General features: G+C 32.0%; 1 protein-coding gene across 15 annotated transcripts in view; it reads right to left on the bottom strand.

Moving 5' to 3' along the window:
• LOC127710506 (VWFA and cache domain-containing protein 1-like) overlaps positions 1–7,875 on the bottom strand; it is a 154,110-nt gene extending 146,235 nt beyond the window's left edge. For 8 of the 15 annotated variants that reach the window (XM_052216412.1, XM_052216413.1, XM_052216414.1 and 5 more), the window contains exons 1-2: positions 4,432–4,498; positions 416–590 (exon numbers count right to left, since the gene is read on the bottom strand). In XM_052216412.1, the coding sequence (XP_052072372.1) occupies positions 416–590; positions 4,432–4,466 (210 nt within the window). In that variant the 5' untranslated portion in view covers positions 4,467–4,498. Of the gene's footprint in view, positions 1–415; positions 591–3,964; positions 4,085–4,431; positions 4,501–7,770 lie in introns of those variants that run through there. The other 7 variants (XM_052216423.1, XM_052216424.1, XM_052216420.1 and 4 more) reach the window with 5 other exon arrangements.
• Positions 7,876–27,566: the final 19,691 nt, after the last annotated feature.

Below are 27,566 nucleotides of genomic sequence, written 5' to 3'. Positions count from 1 at the left end.
TTGCTGTTTTGCCATAGTGTCGTCTGTTTTTCTTCGACTTATCTTTTTATTAACTTCTTGGTAATGAAACGGTCTGGTATATTATTTGAACGACCGTACTAAAATCATAGTAACTAGAGCAAATGTATTTGCGAGAATATTGTCATTGCTATTTTGGAAGCAAGAAGAGCGATTTTCTAGTGATACTTCTACATTAAGACCTGTTCCACTTTCATATATACGTAATTTCTGTTACTGTAAACGCCTATCATTTATTTATTTATTTATTTATTTTCGCTTTTTAATGTATTTGTATGGCAGGGGTTAGTGATACTTTTTAATGACGTATATTTTTTAATTTTTAATTATTTTTTTTGGGGGGGGGGGGGGGGTAATGATACTTTCCAATGATAATAATTAACTCAAATAAACCTACTTGCAAATAATCAATCCCAATACTCTTTTTTATTTCCTTGAGTCTATTAGAAAGTAGACTGGCATCTAAATCTTGAGCAATAACTCCATAAGCATAACAGGATAGTGCCAGGAGAATTGTTACTTTCATTGTGACCTCCAGTACATTACATGTATTTTTGATGTCATGGTTCAACCTGAAATGGAAATAAGAAAATATGTTATTGAACTTAATACGTTAAGCTGCGCAAATCATCAAAAGAAATGTTACTCTTAGCCTAGGACAAACATGAATACACCTTCGCACCTTTTTTACCCCGCTACAATTATGTTAAAGGTTTAGGATCATTAAAGATTGACTATTACACAGAATTATGATATCTTTTAATGATTGATTGATTGATTGATGTTTAATGCCACTTTCAGCACTATTGTGCTATTTCGTGGCGACCAGTTCTTATTGATGGAGGAAGTCCGAGTGCCCGGAGAGAACCACCGACCTTCCGTCAGAAACTGACAATCCTAGTCAATTAAGATGGGAGTCGAGCTCACCTGCCACGTGCGGGATTCGAACTCACAACCTCAATATTGACAGGCTAGTGATACAGTAGTTCGACTACTTAGATAACTCGGTCTCCGGTTTCACTTGCCTGTCAACACAGAGGTTATGAGTTCGAATGACACACATTGCAAGTGCGTTCGACTCCAATCTTAATTGATTAGGATTGTCAGTTTTCCTACCGAAAGTCGGTGGTTCTCTCCGGGCACTTTGGCTTCCCCCGGCTTCCCCCGGCAATAAAAAAACTGACCACTACGAATAGCCAATAGCGCTGAAATTGGCTAACGTGGCCTTTTGACAATAGCAAGACTGATACACTACAGTGCACGTGGATTATGTCATTTTTGTCTACCCATTGCGAGACTCAGGAAACAACTCCTTTCTGCTTAAATCTAATCTCAGATCTTGTAAATATATGATATACGGGAGGTACATTTCTTTAAGATGCTGTATATGCGCGTCTTATGATGGAAGAAAACACCGGCATGCCTTCTCCATAGAAGTCTAACCGAGTGAGTATTCCTGAAGTATATAATATCACAGACACAAAAAGGCTGCCAAAAGTGTATGATAAAGCAACATTAATGCAGGATATTCAATAACATTGAATGACATCTTGATCTACTATAAAATAGACATGAAAATAATAACCGAGATAGTATTCATCATACAATTAAAATACTAGCCGACAGAGTATTCCAGTATTGTATAATATCACAGGCATAAACAGACCAGCCGATAGTATTTCTGATGTGTATGATATCACAGATACCACAAAAAACTGGCCGACGAAGTAATCATGTGGTATTTAATGTGACATACAAATACAGTCTATAGCCGAAAAAATATTCCGTTAGGATATTATATCACAGACACGAAAAAATTAGCCAAGAGAGTATTCCTTTAGTGTAAATTACCACAGACACAAACAATACTAGCTAAGAGAGTATTCCTGTAGTGTAAATTTTCACAGACACAAACAATACTGATTAAGAGAGTATTCCTGTAGTGTAAACTATCACAGACACAAACAATACTAGCTAAGAGAGTATTCTTGTAGTGTACATTATCACAGACACAAACAATACTTGCTAAGAGAGTATTTCTGTAGTGTACATTATCACAGACACAAACAATACTTGCTAAGAGAGTATTCTTGTAGTGTACATTATCACAGAAACAAACAACACTAGCTAAAAGAGTATTCCTGTAGTGTAAACTATCACAGACACAAACAATACCAGCTAAGAGAGTATTCCTGTAGTGTACATTATCACAGACACAAACAATACTTGCTAAGAGAGTATTCCTGTAGTGTACATTATCACAGACACAAACAATACCAGCTAAGAGAGTATTCCTGTAGTGTACATTATCACAGACACAAACAATACTTGCTAAGAGAGTATTCCTGTAGTGTACATTATCACAGACACAGACAATACTTGCTAAGAGAGTATTCTTGTAGTGTACATTATCACAGAAACAAACAACACTAGCTAAAAGAGTATTCCTGTAGTGTACATTATCACAGACACAAACAATACTAGCTAAGAGAATATTCCTGTAGTGTAAATTATCACAGACATAAACAATACTAGCTAAGAGAGTATTCTTGTAGTGTACATTATCACAGAAACAAACAACACTAGCTAAAAGAGTATTCCTGTAGTGTACATTATCACATACACAAACAATACCAGCTAAGAGAGTATTCCATTCGTGTATAATATCACAGACACAAAACGACTAGCCAATGTTGTATACCTTTAGGGTATAAGTTCACAGAAACAGAGTCGCCAAGAGTTATTCCTTAAGTGTATGTATTTTATCACAGACACAAACAGAATAGACGGGAGAGTAATCTTTTTGTGAATAATATTACAGACACAATTAAATGTAGCATGATTAGCCGAGAAAGTATTCCTTAACTTTTTAAAACTACAGACATAGAAACACTAGCCGAGAGAGTATTCCTTAACTTTATAAAACCACAGACACAAAAAGACTAACCGAGAAAGTCTTAATGTGGGTCTGGATTTCTTTTTTTTTTTTTAATTCTTTAAACCATTTTTCTCCGATCTTTATTTATTTTGTATATTATTCACTAATTTTTATATTTTAGCACCCCATTATTCTCTATTCTTTATTTATTTTGTCTATTTTTTACTATTGTTTATATTTTAACACCCCGTTATTATCTATTCTTTATTAGTTTTGTAATTTTTTTCTCTTTTCTTAGCTTTATTTGTTGTCCTTTATTCTACGCTTTTTATCTATTTCTCTCTATTCTGTAAATCCCATCCAGACCCTCATTAGTCTTTAAAAGTTGTAAAATGCCAAAATGTAGACTAAAAAAAGAATAGGAATTGTCTCTCAGAAAAAACTTTTTGTTCCATAAATGGTAACAAACAACATTATAGAGCTTCCTCATGGGGTTTTTGATTATGTGATTACTTGGCCGTTTCTATAGTGATTATTCGATTACCAGATCAATTATTCCTGATTATTTGCTTATTTGATAATCTAGGATTGTATTTTGATTATTTGATTATCTTGTTTGAAAAAATAATTAATGATTATGTGATTATATTGGCAAAATATTTGTGACTATGTGATTACTTGGACACCCCCATGAGGGGCCTCATTATAAGGATTAGTATAGAGTATGCAAAATAGAAATTCAAAAGATGGTTACAAGTTGTATGTAAGAAGTAAAGATTTAATTAGACCTATTTAAAGGTCAAAATGCTACATGTTATAAAGGAAATGGTTGGTTTATGACGTATCAAGCTTGTAACATTTCCAACCAAAACAATCGAACTAATCTACATTTTCGATGAAAAAAGAGTTTTTGAAATGTTAAAATTAAGACCAAAATGATAAGGCCATAAGTTTCTTCAAAAGGTCGACATTCTTGTCAATAAGATGTGAGAATATAAAAGTACCTGCATATATAACTGTTATAAAATAAAGTGCCATCCATTTTCAACATCAAATGTATCACCATACCTGTATAAATTTCATTTCCTGTTGATATATATTTTGTACAACGTGTGTTTATCACCATTAGTAAACAAATATATTTCGTGTACTTTCATATGTTGATGCGAAGAAAAATATTTAAACACATTACGGATATCCGAACATATGAACTGTAAAAAATGGCCAACCGCGTAAATATTCTTGTACTTTAACATTTAGATCAAAGATACATAACCTATCCTACATCTACCAAAAATCAAATATAAATCGATATAAATGAACTGAAATAAACATCATCAGTAGGTGATAACAGATACGTAAATTGTATGTTCATGGTGATCGCTTGGTGAAAAAGGAATTTATTTTGATAGATAAAAATATAACCGAATGAGAAATTTTCTAAAAGACGTACGTAAGCATAAAAAATGATGAGTGTTATATTTTAACGTTAATTACCACCAGTTAATATAATCAACTAACTTAGCAAACCTTACCTCTTCGGAGTTAACATTTTCGTGTTTATGTACATATAGCTCGTTTACTGTATATTATTGATTATACTGCATAATTATTTAAATGTAGGTAAAAAGGTAAACCATAGTTGTAAATGAATGACTTTAAAAAATATTCCACCCGTCATTGGATTTTGAAATAAATATTGTGTATTGGTAAATACATTTGGATAATTATAATGTATAATGTTGTGTATTTTAAATATCCGTGAGTCTTTTAAACTACGTTTTTGTAGATTCGATAAAGTAAGCACGTAATGAGATGCAAAACAAATTAGTTTAATATTTTATTTACAGACTCTGAGGCGGATCTCAAATAAAATTATACTTCAAAGAATAATTTAACATCTATTTTAATTTTGTCATTTTGAATAAATTTTACACACGTAGCTCTCTCGAATATGGGGAAACATGTAACACCAAATTACAGGATTCCGGCCTACAATCACACTTTTTCTCCAGCTCCAGGTTCCAAATAATGAACTCCGGGCTCTTTTGTGCAATGACTATGCGCTCCAGGCTCTAATGATAGGTTCCGGGCTCCACTGATAGGGATCCGAGCTCGCTCCAAAGGTTGAGATCCGGCCTTATGATACATGGGCTCCAGGCTCAAAAGGAACACATGAAGGCGGCGTTATTACCAAAACCCCGTAGTTAAAAGCCCCTCAAATTTGCATAATTTCAAGACTATATTTCAGTGAATGTCCTGCTGTAAAAATAACTTCTCATTGAGTTAACAGATCCTGTTTCAAATTTTGGCACCCGTCGTGTTGCTAATGCAAGTACAGAGGTTAAGCTGGTCATCACATGTTATTTTATTATAACAACTGACTCTACGATTTTAAGATAACAACACGGTTTACGAGGTATGTCAAAGTGTACGCTCGAGAATGTAGTTCACACTTTTATATAAAGTAATACTATAAGCCGTAGCAAAACATACAAACTACATTTAATATGATATTATTAGGAATCAAGTTACAAGAAAGAGCTTACTACACAAGGTTCTTTTATGGTTGTGTTGCTGTCTCTTTTTCGTACACCTACATATACATGTACATCCCATAATGCGAAGAATATCCTCGTGGATTAATCTATAAACTGCGTTATTTTGTTGATAAAAACTAAAAATGGTAGTTTAAATCGACATTCTATTTCAATATACTATCAAATTGGTGTACACTGAAATTAAGAAAAAAAAGAAGGTATGACGTCTGCTAATTTTTCTACAACCAGCCATCCAATCTCAATAACTGAGAGTATGGATGAAGGGGTCCTTCCATTCTGTATTCTTTAACAGTTTGTGGCATTTTTCTTTATCTTTAAAAATAATGCCTTTTCTGTTAAATTCTCAAGATAACCATTTTACTATCAGATTTATTTGTTATTACATGATTTCTTTATTCTGTACATGGTTCATTTCTGTAATCAGTATTTGGTACCCAATTCTTTAATTTTTCACAATTATTCTTTATTCTTTTGCACCCAATTATTGTCTATTCTTTATCTTTTTTGCTCATTTTTCTCTATTCAGTAATTTTTTGCACATTATTCTCTCTTCTGTAAACCCCATCAAGATCCTCATAACTTTAATGTCGTACATGTAGTGCATGTTAGTACCCAGTATTATTTATAAAATGTCATTCATACACGCACTTGCACTGGTCACCTTCTACATTTCTAGTACAGTTTACAACGATAACTTTTGTTTATTATGACACTGAAGCATCTAAAATTTAGTAAAGATTGACCGTATATATTAAAAGCTGTAATGCTTTAAAAAAACCAACACCCGTATGTAAAAATAAGTAACAGGGAAACTAGAGGGTAAAATCAAATACACAGAGCAGATAAACTGTGATAGGATTGCTTCCGTTTAAAAGTAACTGTAGACACTAAGCCAGTCGTAAGCGATTGGGCTAATGGAGTACTTAAGCATAGTTGCTGTTAGAATACTGACTTGTAACACAGAGGTCCTTAGTTCGAGTCCCGGAGGAGACAATGGGATTTTCTAATAAGAATAATGCTTACCGGTTACAAAACTTCTAAAAAATCCGAAATACAAAAAAAATCGACATCTTTTTGGCGTGATGAAGATTGCTGTCTATTTAACGTTTTACACCTTATTTCCTAGTATTCAAATCTATAGGTCACCATTTTTACGATAGGTTAGCGAGGCTACACCTCGTACAATTATATGTCATCTCACTGTACTGGATGTATAATGTTAACTGCCTCAGATGTGGTTTGTGTGACATGCACCTATAAAGCCATTATATATCAAAACATCAATTACCTAGAATTTGACATTTTTTTCCACAAATCAAATATAGCTATTGTTAAGTTAATGAGAAATATAAAAACAGTAAAGGCTGGGATGTTTTTCCCCAAAAAATAAAATACTACTTAGTACATACATGTAGATAGTCAGTATAAAAGACATGTTTGAAAACACGCTTATAGAGACTACCACAGCGTCGGGTCAAATGTTAAAGCAGGGAAAAGCAAAGTTGTTTCAACGTTAACTCTTTAAGTAATTGATTGCTGCTTGCTTAATGTCCAGTGGCAAATATTCCATGCATATTCAGGATGATCACACCCTTTAACGTTATAAATCCTCTAGTAATTAGCTTATTCCGAGGTGTAAATAGCATTTTGACCTCAAAGCTGTATGGATTTTATTTTATAGTTAAGATAACCAATACTATTTTGAAAATATTGCAGTTATTGAAATCTTTACTAGATCAATTACAATAAAGCGTTGTACCTATTTGAGAAAAGCATTGAAAACTATTATATTTATCATTTGTTAGTTAGGGAACGACTTCCCAACTTTGAAGAGGTAGGGGAGGCTGTGTTTTTTTTTTTCATTCTGAAATTCTCTTACCACGCAACATCACATCATTTATGTTTTTGCCGCGCAAAGCCTTGACACTTTTTCAAGAACTTAACAGTAAATTTATTGGCAAAGTTAAATGGTCGTTCTCTTATACCATCATTGTGTTGTTCCCTCGATGCTAGCAGTATTTGTTTGTTACATAATATATAAAGTGGGATTTCCCATACAAGACACAATATCATGCAATCTTTTGCAAATAGGTTTACATTTATTCAATATTATATTACATGAAATGGCAAATATTTAAACTTTGCATTTAATGCAAGGTTTAACTCATTCACCGCACGTAACTGATTAGCAGTTAATCTCTAACCTATGCTTTAACCTTAATCTCTAACCTATGACTGTAAACAAGGCAAAAATCCTTGTATATACAAATGTACACTATTATTATATTGTTAAATACACAATATAAAACTTACCGTAAGATGTGTCAATATGATTGTCATCCTTTGACAACATAACACTCAGACAGGTACATTCACACAAAAGGATATATATTTGTATATAGGAATTTAATTTACTTCATGAAATTCAATGGACTGTGACAAAACGTACTTTAAAAGATAAGTAAACACGGTTATTCCCCATAAAGTAAAGACCTTTAGATTTTTGATAGATTTCATCGATGTAGAAATTTACTAAGTATACGTAGTAAGTGTTGTCTTGGGTTAAAATCCAGTGATTATCAGATATGTTATATTTACGATTAATCAAAATATTCACCAAGCATGACAAAAAAAAATAACGTTTATACATCAATTCATGTAAATACATGTTGTTATGATATGTGCAACTTTTTTGCAGGTGTATATATCATTAATTTGCAAACATTTCACAATTTACCATAAGATGTGTATTTACATTTATTAATGCATACTTTATTGAGAGAGAGAGAGAGAGAGAGAGAGAGAGAGAGAGAGAGAGAGAGAGAGAGAGAGAGAGAGATCGGTTTGATTTAATTTCTGTTTAAATAACACGTATTTCCGTCATAACGTTCAGAAGTTACACAAGAGACAAACAGTTCGAAAAGCTCAAATTTAAAACAGGATTTAGGACATGAACACTAACAAGGTTTAAACAGAAAATCCAAAACCGTTTACGTCCTGAACATGCATGAAATATTTGCCACTGGACGTGAAACAGCTTATCTTTGCAATCCGTGAAAAACTTAATTTTTTTCGTGATAGTAGTTTTAAAAACACATATTTACAGACAAAGGTATGATGATTTGAATCATGCCAATACCGAAACACTGGCTACTTAGTAAATGATACAGGGAGATTAATAATCCAACAGCTGTCAGCTAAACCGACCTAAAGTGGTAATAATCAAATGTTTTGACTTTTCGTAGAACAACACTTGTTTTTTCCGAATTATTGTCATCATGGTATGCATGGGACCAAGTTGGAAATCAAAAGTAAAAAATGAAAATGAGAGCATTGATTAAGGCGACAGTAGTTAATATGTGATCAAATCTCGTAAATCGATTACGAGAGACAAATCAAGGAAACAAACACAAACCGAGGGAATCGCTTGAACCCCAAAAAGAGCTAAACCAACATGACCTATAGTTGCTACCTTCAACGTCATTTGGTCTCTGGTGGAGAGTTGTCTAATTGGCAATCGTCCCATATCTTCTTGTTTTTATTTAAACACATTCTATATGTGCCTGTCCAATGCGAACAGAAGTGAAAAAAACAGTGTGTTTCAATTTGAAATATTTGGGGGTTGATTTAGACATTGAGCTTTAAAGCAAATATTTCTGTATTGTATTGAAAACAAATGGTTTTTAAATCAAGTCGAGAATAAATCTTTGTCCCAATAACAAAAACACAATGCCCCCTACCCCACAAAAGATGGATATTTGGTGCTTTATTTTTAAAATTCATTTCTTTTGTAACGCACAAGATCTAGGAGTTTCAAACATTTTCTTTTTCTTGTTTTCCCTTGTTCACTGTACACGATAAAGATAAAGGGAATATAAAAAATGAGGGTAAGGGGAAATAAATGTTGAGTTTTAAATAAAATTTCTTGTTTCTGTATAATTAATTATTAAAATCAAATGGTTTTTGAATACAGTGGGATCTACATCAATGAGACAGTAATCCGACGATAAAAAAAAACCAAAAATGACGCATAGTGGAAAGATACAGTCCTAAATAATAGACAGGTGTCTAATAAAAAATATGAATGATTGATATTTGTTTAACGTCCAGTGGCAAATATTTCATGCATGTTCATGACGAGTCTGTAAAATAAAACTCATTTTAATCATCATCAATCTGAAAATAATGAAATGAATGAACTGAAACATACATTATGATCAATAAAGTACTATATGAGGGTCTGGATCCGATTTACAGGATAGAGAATAAAGGGCTCAAAAAATAAAAAAAAATAGAAGAAAATGGGAAAGAAAAACAGAATATAGAAGAATGAGGTTCTAGAATATAAAGAATAGAGAATAATGGGCCAAAACAATAAAGAATAGACTGAGAAAAATAGGATAAAATTTAAAGAATACAGAAATGAAAAACCCCTCATCCAGATCAGCAGATACTTCCAGGCTACGACCTATTTTTATATTTACGAAAATGAGCACTTTATATATTTCATTTTCACATTTGAAAAATAAAAAAACTAATTACAATTTCCCTATTCCCTTTCGTATCAGGCCGTTTTTCTTTGATGTAAGGAAATACTTTACACTTAATTTGTGAACAATGGAATAAAAAGACCATTTCCTGACAAAAATAGAACATAAACATTAACTTAAAGGAACATCTATGTCATAGATCACTACGGATATGTTCCATCTGTCGAGACCACGTGTACCATTCCGTCCTCTTAGAATCGTGAGAAATCCGTTTGCGCCAAAATGCTTCCGTTTGCGCCTCAACTCATTTCCACTAATGCTATGTTTGCGTCACTAGTTTTCAAAATGCCTATTATCATTTGAGCCAAAAATAAAATATACGATTGCGCCAATTATCTCTACGACTGAGTTCTCCGCTTGTATAACTTTGTTTTTTCAACGACTTATATGTCCTTCTCTGAGTTATGCTTGCTTCTAACTACTTATTAGCATTGCGCAATTAAATGTAGGCATATGCTTGAAAATTCCGATATTGTCCAAAAATACAAACATAGATGGATGCGATGAAAAATACAGTTCATTGCAGTGCTAATGAAATGCCTCTGGTCTATTATTAGTGCGTCTCCTGGTTAAGAGAGTTTCAGTCCATACGCGGATGGTGGAAACAAAGCACGGTCGTCAACATCTGGGGATAACACATAATCAGCAAAAGGTTCTACTTTCTGATCTCTTTGGCATATCTTGCAACAAAAGTTCTAATTCCATAAATTATTCTTTTTATGGTACCATAATTTATGAAGAATTATCAAAGATAAATATTCGTACAGGTTAATTGGCGCAAATGAATTCCGTAAATTGGTGCAATTGATACCTTTGAAAGATAATATTTGGCGCAAAAGATACATCTTAGAAATAACAATTAACGCAAAAGGACTGCTGCTTTTTCGTCGAAAATGCGACTAATTACCAAATGTTTACCTATAATGGAGTAACGTGACGGGTGCCATGGACTAAGTCACCAGGGTTGGAAGGAACTGCTTACCCATCCAGATTACCTGATTTCTTTTCTATTTTTTTTTTAACGATTTTGACAATTAAGTTCAGAGAATAAACGGTTTTTCAATGTTGTTTTTATTTAAGTTATGAAAAAATTAAATAATAATTTTCTATAATAATTAATAACCAGTTTATTCAATTTTGTCAAAATAAGCTCAAAATCTTCACTGATACATGATAGTCTTGCGAGACATAACTTTCACCTTATTTTGGTCCGTCTGCTTCCGATCTGAAATGTAATTCATTTTTTGTGTAATTTCAGATCGGGACCAATTGTGCATTGGGATTGCTCAGTATCAGTTTATCAATTAACAAAACTGTCAGCTGAAAATGTGAAACTATGGATGTTAACAACAAGACCAATTTTGTTGACTGGTTCTGTCTTTGATGGTTACAAAATGCAAAAGTGAAAATAATCTTAGAAATAGAGTGTATTCCCGTTAGAACGTATGTTATTAATTTATTCCTGTGAAGAGACAAGAATAATGTTGATTATTTTTCATCTATATTTATATAAGTGGAATGACAGGTTTTTTTTTCTTATCTTTGATACTTCTTTACTTCCTAGATCTAGGGCTTTTCCGAACATGTAAATCTTATATTAAGGATACTTTTAAATGGTGTAAACCCGAGTTCATTACATTTAATGGTGCATGTATTACATTGAAACAACTCCGCTAACATTTATATAGAATCATCTTTTACATGAAAGGTTAACATGGATTCATAGCACTACATTTAATCTTATTATGTATTATGTATTAACATTTAAGAAAACAAGAAAGACAGAAAAAAGTTACACTGTTTAAGTCGTTGTTGAACATGAACGTTTTGTATTGACATTATATATAAACTTGAGGCTATCAAGAGCCTGTGTCGCTCACCTGTATCTACTGTGTTTTTTTTGGAAATCATGAAAATAACTTAAAGGTTAAATCATAATAAATAGTATAAGATACCCTAATTATGATTGAGGCTAGGTTTGCTTTAATTCGGCCCAGTAGTTAAATTTAAAGCAGGTCATCCCATTGTAGTTTTACAATAGTTACTGAAGACCCCTTATCATTATTTAAATTAGTTTTCAAGTTGTGACCATTTGGAATAATTTGTTTTTTTACAATTTTCCCATAGACTTCTAGAGTAAACCCCTATGTTCTATTTTTAGCCATGGCGGCCATGTTGGTTGGATGACAGGGTCATCGGATACATATTTTAATCAAGATACCCTATTGCAAATTGTGGCTTAGTTTAATTCTGTTTGGCCCAGTTGATTAAGCGGAGAAGACTTTTGTAAAAGATTACAAAAATTTACGAAAAATGTGAAAAATTGAATTTAAAGGGCAATAACTCCTTGTGGGGTCAACTGACGATTTTGGTCATGTCGACTTATTTGTAGATCTTACTTTGCTGAACAACTTTGCCCTTTGCAGTTTATCTCTATCCATTATAATATTCAAGATAATAGCCAAAAACTGCAAAATTTCCTTAAATTACCAATTCAGGGGCAGCAACCCAACAACGGGTTGTCTGATGTGTCTGAAAATTTTAGGGCAGATAGATCTTGATCTGATGAATATTTTTACCACTTTGCCAGATTTGCTCTAAATGCTTTAGTTTCAGAGATATAAGCCAAACACTGCATTTTACCCCATGTTCTATTTTTAGCCATAATGGCCATCTTGGATGATGGTCGTGGTCATCGGATACATTTTTTAAACTAGATACCCTAAGAATGATTTAGGCGAAGTTCGGTTTAATTTAGTCCAGTAGTTTCAGAGGAGAAGATTTTTGTAAAAGATTACAAAAATTTACGGAATATTGTGAAAATTTGACTTTAAAGGGCAATAACTTCTTATGGGGTCAATTGACAATTTTGGTCATGTCGACTTATTTGTAGATCTTACTTTGCTGAACAATTTTGCTGGTTACAGTTTATCTCTATCTATTTTAATATTCAAGATAATAACCAAAAACTGCAAAATTTCCTTAAAATTACCAATTCAGAGGCAGCAACCCAACAACGGGTTGTCTGATGCGTCTGAAAATTTCAAGGAAGATAAATCTTGACCTGATTAACCTTTTTAACCCCCATGTCAGATTTGCTCTTAATGCTTTAGTTTCAGAGATATAAGCTAAAAACTGCATTTTACCCCCATATTCTATTTTTAGCCATGGCGGCCATCCTAGTTGATGGGCGGGGTCATCGGATACATTTTTTTAAAACTAGATTTCCTAAAGATGATTTTTAGGCAACGTTTGGTTTTATTTGGCCCAGTAGTTTTAGAGGGGAAGATATTTTTTAAAAAGTTAACGAACGACGATGGACGACGACTACGAACGACGGACGCCAAGTGATGAGAAAAGCTCACGTGGCCCTTTTGGGTCAGGTGAGCTTAAAAAGAGACGGAAGACACAAACAAAAAGAGTCGAGAAGGAGAAACGCATAGGCAAAAGAGAGACCGACAAAATCACGGTAAAAAAACGACGAAAAGAAAAACAAGTCCACAAAACATGTAATAAAAAACTTAAGACTGAACAACACAGACCCCACCAAAAGTTAGGGGTGATCTCCAGTGCTCCGGAAGATTAAGCAGATCCTGCTCGACATTTGGGCATCCGTCGGATACATATATATATTTGGCCGTACTTTGACCTATAATTGTTTACTTTTTATACTTTGTGACTTTGATGGAGAGTTGTCTCATTGGCACTCATACCACATCTTCTTATTTATATATATATATGATTATTAGGAGAGAAAAAAAAACAGATGAAATTTCAACACAGAAATAACACAATCATCCTTTCAGTGAATCGGGTCGTTTTCCGTGACTATATTAGGTAGGTTTACTTTATTATTTAAGATCCGACTGGACAGTGAAATTTCAAGCCAAATAATATTAGGAACACTATTTATACGGTGTTTATATATCATAACTGGTTCGCTATATCCGTGTCTGTAGTGGTGTTATAGATTTCAATGAATGTTATCTGTTTCACTGGTAAATCTTTAAGGCAAAAATTTCGTTATCACAAATTACTTAAAACCTTTGCTGCATTATTTCATGGATTTATAGTTTGGGTTTGGAAGTTTGGCTGTTTTTGTAGAAAATTTAATACAATCGAAATATCACATCATAATATTAAAGGTGATGTTGTTTACAGGGGGCGGATCCAGGTTTTTTGAAATGGGGGCGTAACTCCCCTAACTATTTTTGATTTCATGCTAAAATCATATAAATCGTGAAACACATGATATAAATATTCTTCAGGCAATCAAAACAGGGGTAGGGTGCGTACACATTCGCCCTCCTTCCCACACACACACCTGGATTCGCCTCTGGTTTATAGAGCACAATGTTTTATTGAGACTGCTTTTGATATCTTAATATTTAATCCATTGGTTGTATACTGATTGATTTAAGTCTAGGAAACATATTTTTTATTAGTTGTTCTAAGCTTTGAACTAGTTGTCAGTAATTGCGAGTTTATCGAGATTGATATTTTGTGTCTTTAGTCTTCAGGATTCGATGTTTACTTGTCAAACAACTTTCCGTTTGGGGAAATGACCCTTCTATTTCTTCGTCCGAAAGAGGAAACCATTTGTCCAAATTTTGTATACTTGCATAGGAAATTTTCTTAGCTGCCATTATGGACACAAAATCATTTCATCATGTCCAAGTTTTAATTTCAGATCTCTGAAATATAAAAACAGGTTTACCAAGTTTAAGCTGCCATGTCCATCACGAGTCTGGGATCGATACTGATTCGGTTTTGATATATGCATGCATATAATTGGTCAATTCAAATGTATGGCAACAACCAAAACACCTGTTCTACGTACGACAATATGATTACTCTATAAAGGGATTTAAAGATAAGTAAGATTAGATTGGCCAATATTATTTGATTGGCTAAAGCTAGAAAGAGACAGTCTACCTTATCAAAATTATCTCCCCATTACGTCACCTAAATTTTATAAACGTAAAAATGGAAGCCATTGTAATGATGACGCGCTGTCAATTTAGCTCTTGAAAACCGATAAATTTATCCACATAGCGTCATTACGATCCTTACATGCCAGTTGTATTTTAAAAGACAAATGTTTCTTCTAGCTATTGAGCATCATTTAGTGTACTTTTATGCATTTGGTCAACGTAAAACTATTGTCTGATCGGTTGTCAGGGGAAATTTTGAAAGTTCAAAAATATTTTAAAAATTTCTTTTTAAATATTTCGAGGAAAGGCAGACTAAATTTTTTTAGAGGTTGAAGACTAATTACATTAGATAACACACACACACACAAAATGAAATTGTTTTAAGTTATGGATTTTTCAGATCCACTTGAAAAGGCTGTCGTCAAGTGCTTTTAGTGAAATTGTTATTCGAACACACCTACTCTGTTGTTATAACTCATTAGAAAGGTATTTCACTTGACCCATATATTTAATTTTTTTAGTACTGTAAGTTTTTAATGTTATTATATCAACCTAGAGCCTAAATATATAAAAATAATAGAATCTGAAGTGAGATGAAGTATCAAATATTTTCTTTTATACTTTCAAGACAAAATAGTCAACCCAAACACGCCTAAACATGAAAAGGTGTACTCGACTTTCTCTTTTCGTTGAAACTATTACCCATTTTTGGGATTTTTTCTAAAAAAACTGTCGCCGGGGGCAGAGATGCAAATAAATGCTCTAAACAGATCAATCTATTATCTTTCTTTGTGCTTTTTTTCGGCGGAATTCATGCTTATGCACAAAAAAGATCCACTTGAATTTGCACCTACCACAATCGACTGTTTTGTGAAAATTTGTCTTTCATTTAAAAGTTTTCAAATATCTCGATGCTCCATACCATAATTTAAGTAAAAACAAATACATAAGACGCATAAGATCTTACATTTGGCACATTCATTAAACTTTTAAAGCCCATAGAAACAGATGTAAACAATTCGAATTTACCAACTTGGCATTTTTTCCCTTATCTAACAAAAAGTTTCATTTCTTTTTTTCATTACAACTGGTTTTTCGCCTGGAGAAAAATGGTTTTACTAAAATAATCAGTGAATTTGACGATATTGTCATGGCTTTTTGGGATGATGTTTCTTCAAACAATTAAAATAAAAACTAGTGAGGATAGAATCGATATTCTGTATTTTTCCAACTTTATTCTTTACTTCCTATCGCATAAGTACATGTACACTCCAGCTTTTACTTGTCAGTCATTAACTTTTGAGTAAACGAACAAACTTTTCCTTGTGTAAGTTTTCTTTGTGTTTTGTGTCTAGCTGATGAGCCGAGCCCTTTTTCAACTGATTTTTATAGTTCGTTTTATGTTGTGCTGCTACCACTGTCACAGGTTAGAGGAGAGTCGAGAGTTCGCTATTATGTTTTAACAACGGCACTGCACATTCTGTATGTGCCTGTCCCAAGTTTGTAGCCTTTAAGTTCGTCATTGGTCGCGGTCTATCATAATTGTTTTGTTCATAATCATTGCAATTTCCGTTTGAATTATTATACATGTTGTCATTTCGGAGCCTATTATAGCTTACTTAACGGTTTAGGTTTTGGTCATTATTGAGGGTCGTAATGTGCCCTATGGTTGCTTACATCTACGTCATTTGGTCTTTAGTGAATAATTATCTCATTGTTAATCATACCACATCTTCGTACTTGTATAAAACTGAGAGAATCGCATGTACGGCAAAACGAGCGAGACAGGATGCTTCGACTTTGAAAGTGTCTCCTTATATGCATGCACCAACAGCCACACTCAGTTAAAATTTCACAATAGGGAATAGGACAGTACCGGTAAAATTACAGACCAGACGACAATTCGGTTTTTTAAAGATCTAACACGACAACATTTCGCCATTTAGTGTACTTGTTTTATATTTTGTCTTGTGAACCTGCTATAGGCGGACTCTGCTTATCGTTGAAGGTCGTACGGTGACCTATAGTTGCTTACACCCACGTCATATGGTCTCCGGTAGATAGTTGTCTCATTTAAAGTCATATCACCTCTTCATTTTTTATTCATTTTGTTTTGGCCGCGTACTTTTTATGCTTGGTATTTGTTTTTATGACATACAGAAACAAATTTTTAAAATGTGATATTTATTTCGTTTGTTTAAAACTTTTTTTAACAGAAGGAACGCTTCAAAAGAAAGGAGTAGGGCCAGGTAGGAAAATTTGACCCTTAAAATTGATCTTGATTATAGCATAAAAAAATGTTTACAATCTGGACAAAAACTAGCAAATATTTATCAAAACAATAATAAAAAAAATGGTATCAAGCATAAAAGTGCAAAATTATGACGCCATTGTGACAGCATTACTTTTATAAGGCACTAGAGCTTGTCGATTTGTAATTTAACATATTTTTACATATCTTTCCTTTAAATGTTTTCTTTTATTAGTGAAAAATAAATTCATGTAATTTTAGGATCAGTATCAATTCTTAATGAACGTTATCAAACACTGCACATAAAAAAGCAACCCAACTCCTCTAAAAGACGAATGGTCGATGACTTACTTGGATGGAAAATATTTATGACTATTTGAAAACAACAACATTATTTTCTAATATTTTTAAGAAAATAAACTTTTAAAAGCAATATCTTACAATTAAATTTGGATACATATCATATCAAACAGGATGTTCATTTCAAATGTCAATCGATTAGTCGTCCAATCATGACGGATATAAAAATAAAAATATAAAACTTGGCATACATTTATAGTTCATACATTATCATATATATACAAAGGTAGGTTTACATTGAGCAGGTAGCATAAATATCAATTGAATATTGATGACTAACATTTGAAGAAAATAATAGTAGATCTACTTTCCTTTTAAACAATGTGAGAAAACATAATAAAAAAGCAAATATAGAACTGTGAACGAACATATACCCCGCAATATTATAAGTATAGGGAAGTATTAGTCAGTTTGATTATCTCCCCTTTAAGTTGTTAAAACGGTTATCGTATTGCATTATGCATAATGGCCAGATACCACAATTAATGTGTCTATTAGTTCTTTATAACGTTTTGTCACATTAAAAAAATGCACCAATTTGTTTTGTCAAATCTTTTGTGTGTACAAGTTCAAAAATGTATCCAACATTCAGAAAAAATGCTCTTTTACATCTTAAAAATTTAGCTAATACACATCCATATCCCTATGGACAAGTCAAGAGATGTTCTGAAAACTGTAAATATTACCTTTTTGCACCTGGCCTAATCACTCTTTCCATATCAAAATCAGTTAAAATACAACATACAAATATTTATTTCAGCTCCCTTCATTCATTTCCACACTACAAAAACTAAGAAATGAATGAGAAAGGGAAAGAAAAAACATATAGAAAAAATACACTTTAATTAAAGGGAATTATACCAACGAAAATAGGGGTCATTATTTGTGGTCTTGGGCCTAACATCCTCTGTATGCAGAAACAAAATTATCTTTGTGAATTGTCTGCATAGTTTTGATGTTTCATGTTTGCAACTGTATTCGAGAGCTCGAGACTGATAATTTTCGAATTTTAAAATACAAATGACCTAAGTTACTTTTATTTTAAGTTTATTTAAACTTCATTTATACTTTCAAATCGAATATTCTTAATTGTGTGTGTCATTCTTTTATTTTGCTCTAACAGTATCACCATAAAGTCCCAGAGGTGAAATAAAGGAGACATTTATACATTTTGTAAAAACTGTGATTTATAAATTATCACAACTTATCTAATAATAAATGGAAAGAATGGTAAGTAAATATATCAACAACTCTTAATAAATAAAAACACAACAAAAGACATACATAAATAGATAGAAGGAGTAAAATATGTTATATAAAGTTTTTAACATGCATTGTTAACATAAGTAAGAAATACAAAAAAGTAAAATAAGAGTTAACAAAAAAATTGGTTAGTACAAAAGTAAAACAAAAATACCGAACATCAAGGCAAATTCAAAAAGGGGAAGTCCATAAAAACTGTCAAAATCATACGCTATCAATCAACGGAACAACTGAAAACAATTACATATTTCTGACTTGGTACTGGCATTTTCAAGAGATTGACCATTAAAAACCAACTCCTCGGATAGAAATAACATACACACAAACAAAGACGATGACCAAGTACCAAAACATGGTGATGAAAGCATGATAGCATGACGTCTCGTACAAATACAAAGAGAACTATAGAATTAAAATGATCATACGGAGAAAAACTGTACTTTACATCGAAAGATGTTATGTAGCAGCCATTTATTACATGCAGGTGTGTAACGGAAATGGAAGAGAAAAAGGGAAATATTTCGTCCCTTTACGCACTAATGATTAACATAATGTAAATGAAACATCTCAGATATGTAGATTGCTATTGAATTTATGCCATAGATGGGGACGGGCATGCACAGGTTTAAATATTTCATTCACAAGTTAAAACTTTTTAAATGAAAATTTAAAATAACGTTTAGAACACACAATTTTGGATGTAAGTACTGAAGTTCATCCTTATTGATGGAAAAGTTATAACCTGGACGTTTTTTGACAATCGCACAATACATAGTACGTATTCATAAAACAGATTATGGAAACATCAACGCAATGTCGTTCCCGATTTATTGTGATGATGGTTTATTGTTGTAATGACCTAGTGTTAGCATTGAAATGTAGTTACAGTTTGTCCTATGTCATAAGCGAACATTTAGGTTTCGTCGCTTCATATAAAATGTATGCGTCCATTTAAAAAAAAAAAAAAAAAAAAAAAAACCCTTGGAGTTTTTGTCATGTTAACACTTTTCTTACGAGCGTAGTACCCATTACTTTTTTTATTTCATGTATCAGTTTTGTTCCATATCTATAGAAATGTATGAATACAAAAGTTTTCAAATTAGATACAAATGATAGAAAAAATTAAATTTCATCCCAAGATGACGAAATAGAATAGTGAAAATAAGCTCGTTCTTACCAATCAATGTACCTCAACATTACATGTTTTGAATATGCAAATGAAGATTTACATTGCACTATCATCAGACAATGTCCATTTAAAAAGAAAGGAAGACTTTGAACAGGAATACCTAATGCTGGCAGTAAAAGTAATATCTACAGTAGTGTGTTTACAAAAGAAAGGGAATTTAAAAAATATATCTGAAATAGAAGTGACTTCAGTAAAAATATATTTTGATGTTGATAATGACATAATTAATATGTTACATTTGTGATAAGTTTTCAACTGACATTGAATTAATCGAGTGAACATACTTTTTCATTAATAGATTCCACAATTTGCATTATCTGTTTAAATTTAAGATCATATAGGACTTTCATCGGTGAATCCCGTATTATGGTAAAAATTTGGTTTATGTATATGTTCCAGACCATATGAGTATTTGGACCGTTAACGTACGGTCTGAACCGTATGCGTACTTTTTCAAAATACGCATACGGTCGGACTGTACGCGTACAGTCTGCCTAATTTTAAGAAGTTAATCAAGTTTACTAGATACAAATATATATTACAGATCATCATAACTGAAATCTTGAATTAATATAAAAAGTTCAATTGTAATTGAAATAAAAAACTTAATATTTTAACTATTCAAAAAAGTCACGTCAATTTAATCTGTTAATCTCCTGTATTTAGCATGCCAGTTATACATGAAATTGAATTATGCTCACTTAAATTGAAGTTATCGGAAGTAAACATAATGTGAGAAGAAAAGTTTATATTACATGTACATGCTTATTGGTATTTTGGTGAAAGAAGTTAATCCACTTGTCTACGTTGTCTTGTTCCTTTCATGTGCATATTACATGTATAAATAAATGGCATGTGTGTATTCTACAATGAGACAACAACCAGAAGACAATTTAAAGATAACCGAAAGATATCTAGAGAGAAATATAGTTTTAAACAATAGACAGAATAGAGTACAGCCAATTGTTGAAAAATTATAATTATTCCCAATCTGCAAGATCAATCTTATATTTGTCAACAAGTTTTTGAGTTATAAGTTGAACCCTCATTTTAATCGTAACTTTTACTTTATTTGTCACACACACAAAAGATTCTTGTGAAAAGCTCAAATTTGTATTTTGTGTTAGCATTTTCTGTAGCAAATAGTTTTCCTTTAAAAATATGCAAACATGACCTTTTTAGGTCCTCATTTACTGTTTTGTTCTTTTGCTTAGGTAATTCCTTATAAAACAGCATGTCGACAAAAAAAAATTTCAGCATTTGGATCTTTGCTTATTCCTTTTTGTTTTTTTCTCTCCATTACATATCCATCATTAGGTACTGTGTCTTGTTCTATTGTTGAAGGCACCAATGGCATCATTTAACAATTTGACATCGACGTTTTAAGAATGAATGTCATACATTTGTATCTGACGCAGAATTTATCTTTTACATTGAACAAACGGACGCTGATTTGAGAACAACAAAAAGACGTCGACTAGAAGGACAAACAATGGATGTCTATTTAGAATATTATTTTAGTATTCATGACTTTAGTTTGAACGTCAATTTAAACCTGAGGGACGGATATTCCACTAGATTGCATTAGGAGACCCGACGTTGACCTGTTGGAGTTTTACATTATATGATAGTTTATCATGGTCTGCATGATTGTATAATGTATGGTCTGAAATAGTCACTCAATGCAGAACCCACTTTTACGCATTGTTAACGTCTTCTCAATTAAACTTTTTGAAACTCCTGTAGTTTTCAAATACACAAATGTACATGTTTGTTTGATGGTATTTGAACTTTAATTTGTGTTTAAGTTTATTTTATTGTGTTTATCACTCATCCCACTACTGAAATTCATAAATACATGTTTATAAGTTTGAAAGGGGACAGCTAGACAACGTTAGTAGTCAATGCATTATTGATGAACCATACATGTATAATGTAGAACCATAAAGAGGGTAGTCCAGATAATCATGCCGTCTGGTCGATTTTGATATTTTTTTCATCCCTCATTGACGCAGGAAGGCATCAAAGCAAAACATTAAAATAGCCTTCCAAGACGTCATAATTATATGAATGAACTATTTAGCTTAAGACTATAACAGATATGATGAGAAAGGTACCCATAAATTGCAAAATGTATTTCCTTCTAGCGTCTAGTAGTTAAGGTTCATCAAAAGGAATTAAAAAATATGGCCGTGTTTACAGCATACAATCTACTATGAGTACAGACAAACGAGTGCATCTAGGAAAGTTTTAAGGCATAGCAGGACCTAGATATATAAAAGTTCTATGATGTGCATTTTTTTCCAGTCTGTAGAAGATAGCAAAATAAACAAACACATGTGTTTCATTTGATACGGTCCACTCAATTACACAGTTTAAAGCACCTATCGTTTGCAGATGTCTATTGTCCATCTATTGTCCATTTAAATCAATACTACTCACAAAATTTATTATATGAGGGGAGCTTCTCAAACCTCTTTCCCAACTTAGTTTATTTGGAATGAAAAAAAAATGAAAAGCAAAATCCAGAAAAGTTTAAAATTTTCTCAAACATAAAATAAAAATAAAAAAAAACTGTCTGTACTCAGAGTGAATTTTGTGGTGTAAATACGGCCATATTAGCCAAAAGGTTATGATGAACCTTAATCGAGGGACATAACAAAGTGAAAACCTACGAAATTTTAATCCCGTTAGTATACTCCACGTATACTCTTCCCAGATCTTGTCATGATATTGCGAGTTATTTACATTGACAGCGGATATTATTGTTTCTCCGCAGGGGACACAACCTGAAACAGCTGATTTTTTTTATGTCAATCAGTTCATCTATAACTGTTTCGAAAAATGTGACTGTAAGTTAAATTGTCCTTTCTTGTTTTTAGTACCTAACTTAAGTTAGATCTAAACTTCTGCAAGTAATAAGTTCATCATTAGTCTGATAGGTATTGTTACAATATGTCAGAATTTAGATGTCATTATAATTTGTTTTTTTTTAGTCCAGGTAATGATGAACCATTATATGTAGATCCAAAAAAATGAGGTTTTCGATTTTGATATTTTATAGATTTCTATTCGCCGAAAGATTCCAAAGCTAAAAAAGAAAAAGCCCTTCCTAGATGTCATATTTTTGGGGACATTTTAAAAGACCCCAATATTGATATTTGATACTGTCCACTGATCAGTTACACTTAACCCTTTGACTCAGACATTTCTAGAATGAACGTCATATCACACACCTCCACACTATATTTTCTGATTTCTTATCGTCCTTCCTTATATCACCCGGCTTAGTCGCTCCGTAATTCTCATTGAGACATGAGCAGGCATTATCATCGACATCACAGGGTCTTGGTGGACGAGTGGTCTAAGTAGTCGAACTACTGTATCACTAGCCCGTCAACTCTGAGGTTATTAGTTCGAATCTCTTACAGGGCAGGTGCTCTCGACTCCAATCTTAATTGATTAGGATTGTCAGTTTTCCTACTGAAGGTCGATGTTTCTCTCCGGGCATTCCGGCTTAATCCACCAATAAAAACTTACTGCCACAAAATAGCACAATAGTGTTGAAAGTGGCGTTAAACACTTATTAACCAATCAATCAATCATCGACATCACAATGTTTAAGAAGTTATCAGAGATGTCACAATGTACATGTAAAAAGAGAAGTTATCAAGCTTGTTTTTGTCAAGCGTAAAACTGTCTAAATTTACATTGTGCTCGCATCTTATATTTTACAAAATCACTGTGTAGAAAACACAATAATCTCTGATTATGACATAATATTGTTATTCATTTGAATTAAAGGATCATAGAATATATGTTATAGCTATTAATTGATTATAGTTAAAGTAAGTATTCCCTCTACCACACTGTCCTAGGTTAGGGGGGAGGGGAGGGGGAGGGAGGAGGTTTTATCGCTCAAAAACAAGGTAATACATTACAAGACAAATTAAGTTATCACTTAAAGTTAAATTAAGTACAGAGCATAAAAAAATTAAATTCAATATGGTTTTAATTTGGGTAGAATTCTAGCTGCCTATAGAGTTGGCTCCAAGTTTTCCAAACTAGAGACAAAATGTATCAGCTGGCAATTTTTTTTCTGGCTCCAAAGCAGCCCCTGAATATGAAGTCACAGTACATTCATAATTGCTATTTCAACTGGAGTGAATTGTACACTTGCTGACTAACTGACCATGTACATTCATTTCATATAAAAGTATACAACAAAATTAACAATATTATGGATCATTATAAAAATAAGGAGTTTAAGAAATTATAGGCAACTGTATGGCTTTCAACAATGAAAAAACCCAATCCGTAACGTTGACTTTAAATAGCTCTGACATGAAAAATGTGTAACAAATATGAATCGAGAAAACTAACGGCCTAATTTACAATAAAATAATTTACGAATAAGAAATATGACCAACATGAATCAACGACAACCACTGAACTACAGGCTCCTGACTTGGGAAATGCACATAAAGAATATGGCCGGGTCAAACATGTTTGTGAGCGCTCAACCCTCCTCTAACCTGAGACAGTGGTGTCACATCAAAACATAAGAACAAACTGTTAAAGTCAGTTGCAGTTGGCCTAACTCTAATGATAGGTACATGTTGACTATAAATCATTAGAGAATCATATTTCACCACTAAATCTCATACAAACATTATTTCTCAATTCTCGACAGTTGAATTTTTAATATTTAAAACAGTCTGCAAGCCTCATGACTTAAATTTAAAAATTCAACTGTCGTGAGTTGAAAATATTGTATCTGACTAGCTTAATGCAGTAGTATTATATATTTTTTTCAAACTGGTCAAAACCAGTTTAAATGTATAAATAATTAACTAGTCCATGATAATCTTTTTTGATTGGAAGCACATGCAATAATCATTTTACCCTTTATCCTAGAACATGTAGAAGTGTTGTATATTTCATTTTCATACAATGGCGATGATTTTGTTTCTGTTTTTACTGTCAAAGAAGTAGTTTTAACCCATTTCTTAAAAAAAAAAAATAACACCCAAAATAAAACAAATTCAATAAACATGAACAAACCAAGATATATATATTTCATTAGATTACAAAAGCGGATTATCAATGAGACAGAAAAACAGTTAAATGACATGTATTGACAATTAAACGCTTTAATTAACTTATATAGTTTGTAAACATCATGAATGATCATAATCGGAGCAGTGGACATTCTAGAATTAGGTTGCACACAAAATGCGTATGTCCAAATGAACTGTGAACTATTGACATTGCTATACGTATACGATTTCCTTTCCTTAATATTGTGTTATGTTCATTTATAAGACACTATCTGAATTTATGACCCACAACGTTTTTGTAATTTAAGAATAAAGTAGTTTTAACCATGCTTAAATGCTTCCTTGGCAGCAACATTTTGAAACGAGCCTCCCCCTCTAGTTTGGCAATTTAAATTAATGTTATTAGAAGACAAATGAGCTAGTTTTTTTGATTAACAAAATAGTTTTTAAATTGCTGATATTCTTTATGTTTTTTCATTAGGAATTCAAAAATAAAAATCCTGACTTGGCAAGAGCTTTAAATTAATAACCTTGCAAAAAGTTAAATTGACACCAATATCTCCTAGATAAATCTTTTCAAGTGTATCTGCTAACTTATTGCAATCTTTGTATATTACCTTTGGTTTAAACAATATTTTATTCGATAAGTCAAATCATGCTATATAATATAATACAGTATAAACAATGGGATTCAGAAACAAGCAACATTGCTTATTTTAATCTGTCTCCAAATAATATATATAAAAATATATTACCTTTATATGATTGACACCAATATTTTCCTTTATCTTTCAAAGTTCTTGTTTAAATTCTTGCCATCCATGTATATTACCTTCATATAATTTACACAGATATTTTCCTTTATCTTTCTAAAATCCTTTGCCAACTTATTACCATCCGTGTATATTACCTGCATATAATTGACGCCAATATCTTCTTTTATTTTTCTAAGTTCCTGTGCCAAGTTTTCTTCATGTATGTACATTACCTGCATACATGTATAATCGAGGCCAATATCTTTCTTTATCTTTCAAAGTTCCTGTGCCAACGTATTGCCACATTTGTTTATTGCCTGCATGTAATGGAAATTAACATCTTCCTTAATTTTTTCTAAATTCCTTGCCTAACCTATTGTCATGTATATACATTACCCTCATATTTTGGACACTGATATTTTCTTTAATCTTTCGAAGTTCCATTGTTAAATTTTGTAATATATTTATACATGTATTACATGCATATAATTGACCCCTAAATGAATGTCTTCTTTAATATTTCAAAATTCCTGTGCTAAATTTTTAAATGAATTTAGATAGATAGATATATATGTATATTACCATATATATGCATATTACCTGCCTATTATTGACGCCAATATCTTCCTTTATCTTTCTGAGTTCCTGTGCTAATTTTTTGCCATCAATGTTATCATCAGCATCTCTCAGAGCATACATTCCAATAAAACACGTTAGCAAAAGCAAAACATTCATTTTTTTCAAAGTTGTTGTTTTTTAACCGTTATTTGTTCCTGTGAAAAATTTAACTCTAGTCATAATAGTGCGAGGCTGTGCGCCGTTACGTTTTCATACACATTTTTATCGGAATTTCTGAAAATACAACAAAAGGAATATATTATATACCTGCAATAGGTATAGGTTAGTTAAAGATACATGTTACATTAATTATCCTGCAAACATAAAACGCAAATTTATCAATACATACTTTTGTTACGATTTTATTACAGATTTATTTTAAAAGGATTTGTATTTCCAGTATATACTACCTTGTGTGAAATTAAAAACAAAACATAACAGTTAAATGGAGATACATTTGTACATTGAATTGCCCAAGATAAAAAGTATAATTGTACAAGATATATAAAATATCCTCTTTAAAACATTATACTTGTAAATCATTCGAGTTAATGTCCTTTTCTTTTTGTCCCGTAAACTAGAAATTGTACATACATTGTAAAGTACATATTTATCACATTTGTGAAACTTTTAATGTACACAATGTATCTGACTAAAATTAGGTACACCGAAATGTCAAAGACAACATTAAAATCTTACGAATATATAAAATATCATCTAACATATACATGTGCATGATTTGATTTAATTCATTGCAGATTAATTGTCCGTTTCTATTTTTTCCCTCAAATAAGAAATTACATACAGTACCAAATCACCTTTGTAAAATTTTCCAAAGTATCTTACTTACGTTTTACGACCATTTAATTGACAAAGACGAAATCGTAATCTAACGAATGTATAACGTACCCTTTTTATATACATGAGGTTCTTTATGGGGGTTTACAAAATAAAGAATAATGGGCAAAAAGTGTAGAATAAAAGGGGAAAAAAAAAAAGAATAGAGGAAAATTATAGCAAAAGTTATAAAGATTTAAGAATAATGGGATGCTAAAATATAAAAAGCAGCGAATAATTGGCAAAATAAATAAAAAGTAGAGAAAAGTTTTATAAAAGAATTAAAAAGTAA

The sequence above is a fragment of the Mytilus californianus genome, unplaced genomic scaffold, assembly GCF_021869535.1.
Source record: "Mytilus californianus isolate M0D057914Y unplaced genomic scaffold, xbMytCali1.0.p SCAF_8, whole genome shotgun sequence".
Classification (NCBI taxonomy): domain Eukaryota; kingdom Metazoa; phylum Mollusca; class Bivalvia; order Mytilida; family Mytilidae; genus Mytilus; species Mytilus californianus.
Note: the sequence above shows the minus strand (reverse complement) of the source record. Positions and strands in the feature narration are given on the sequence as shown.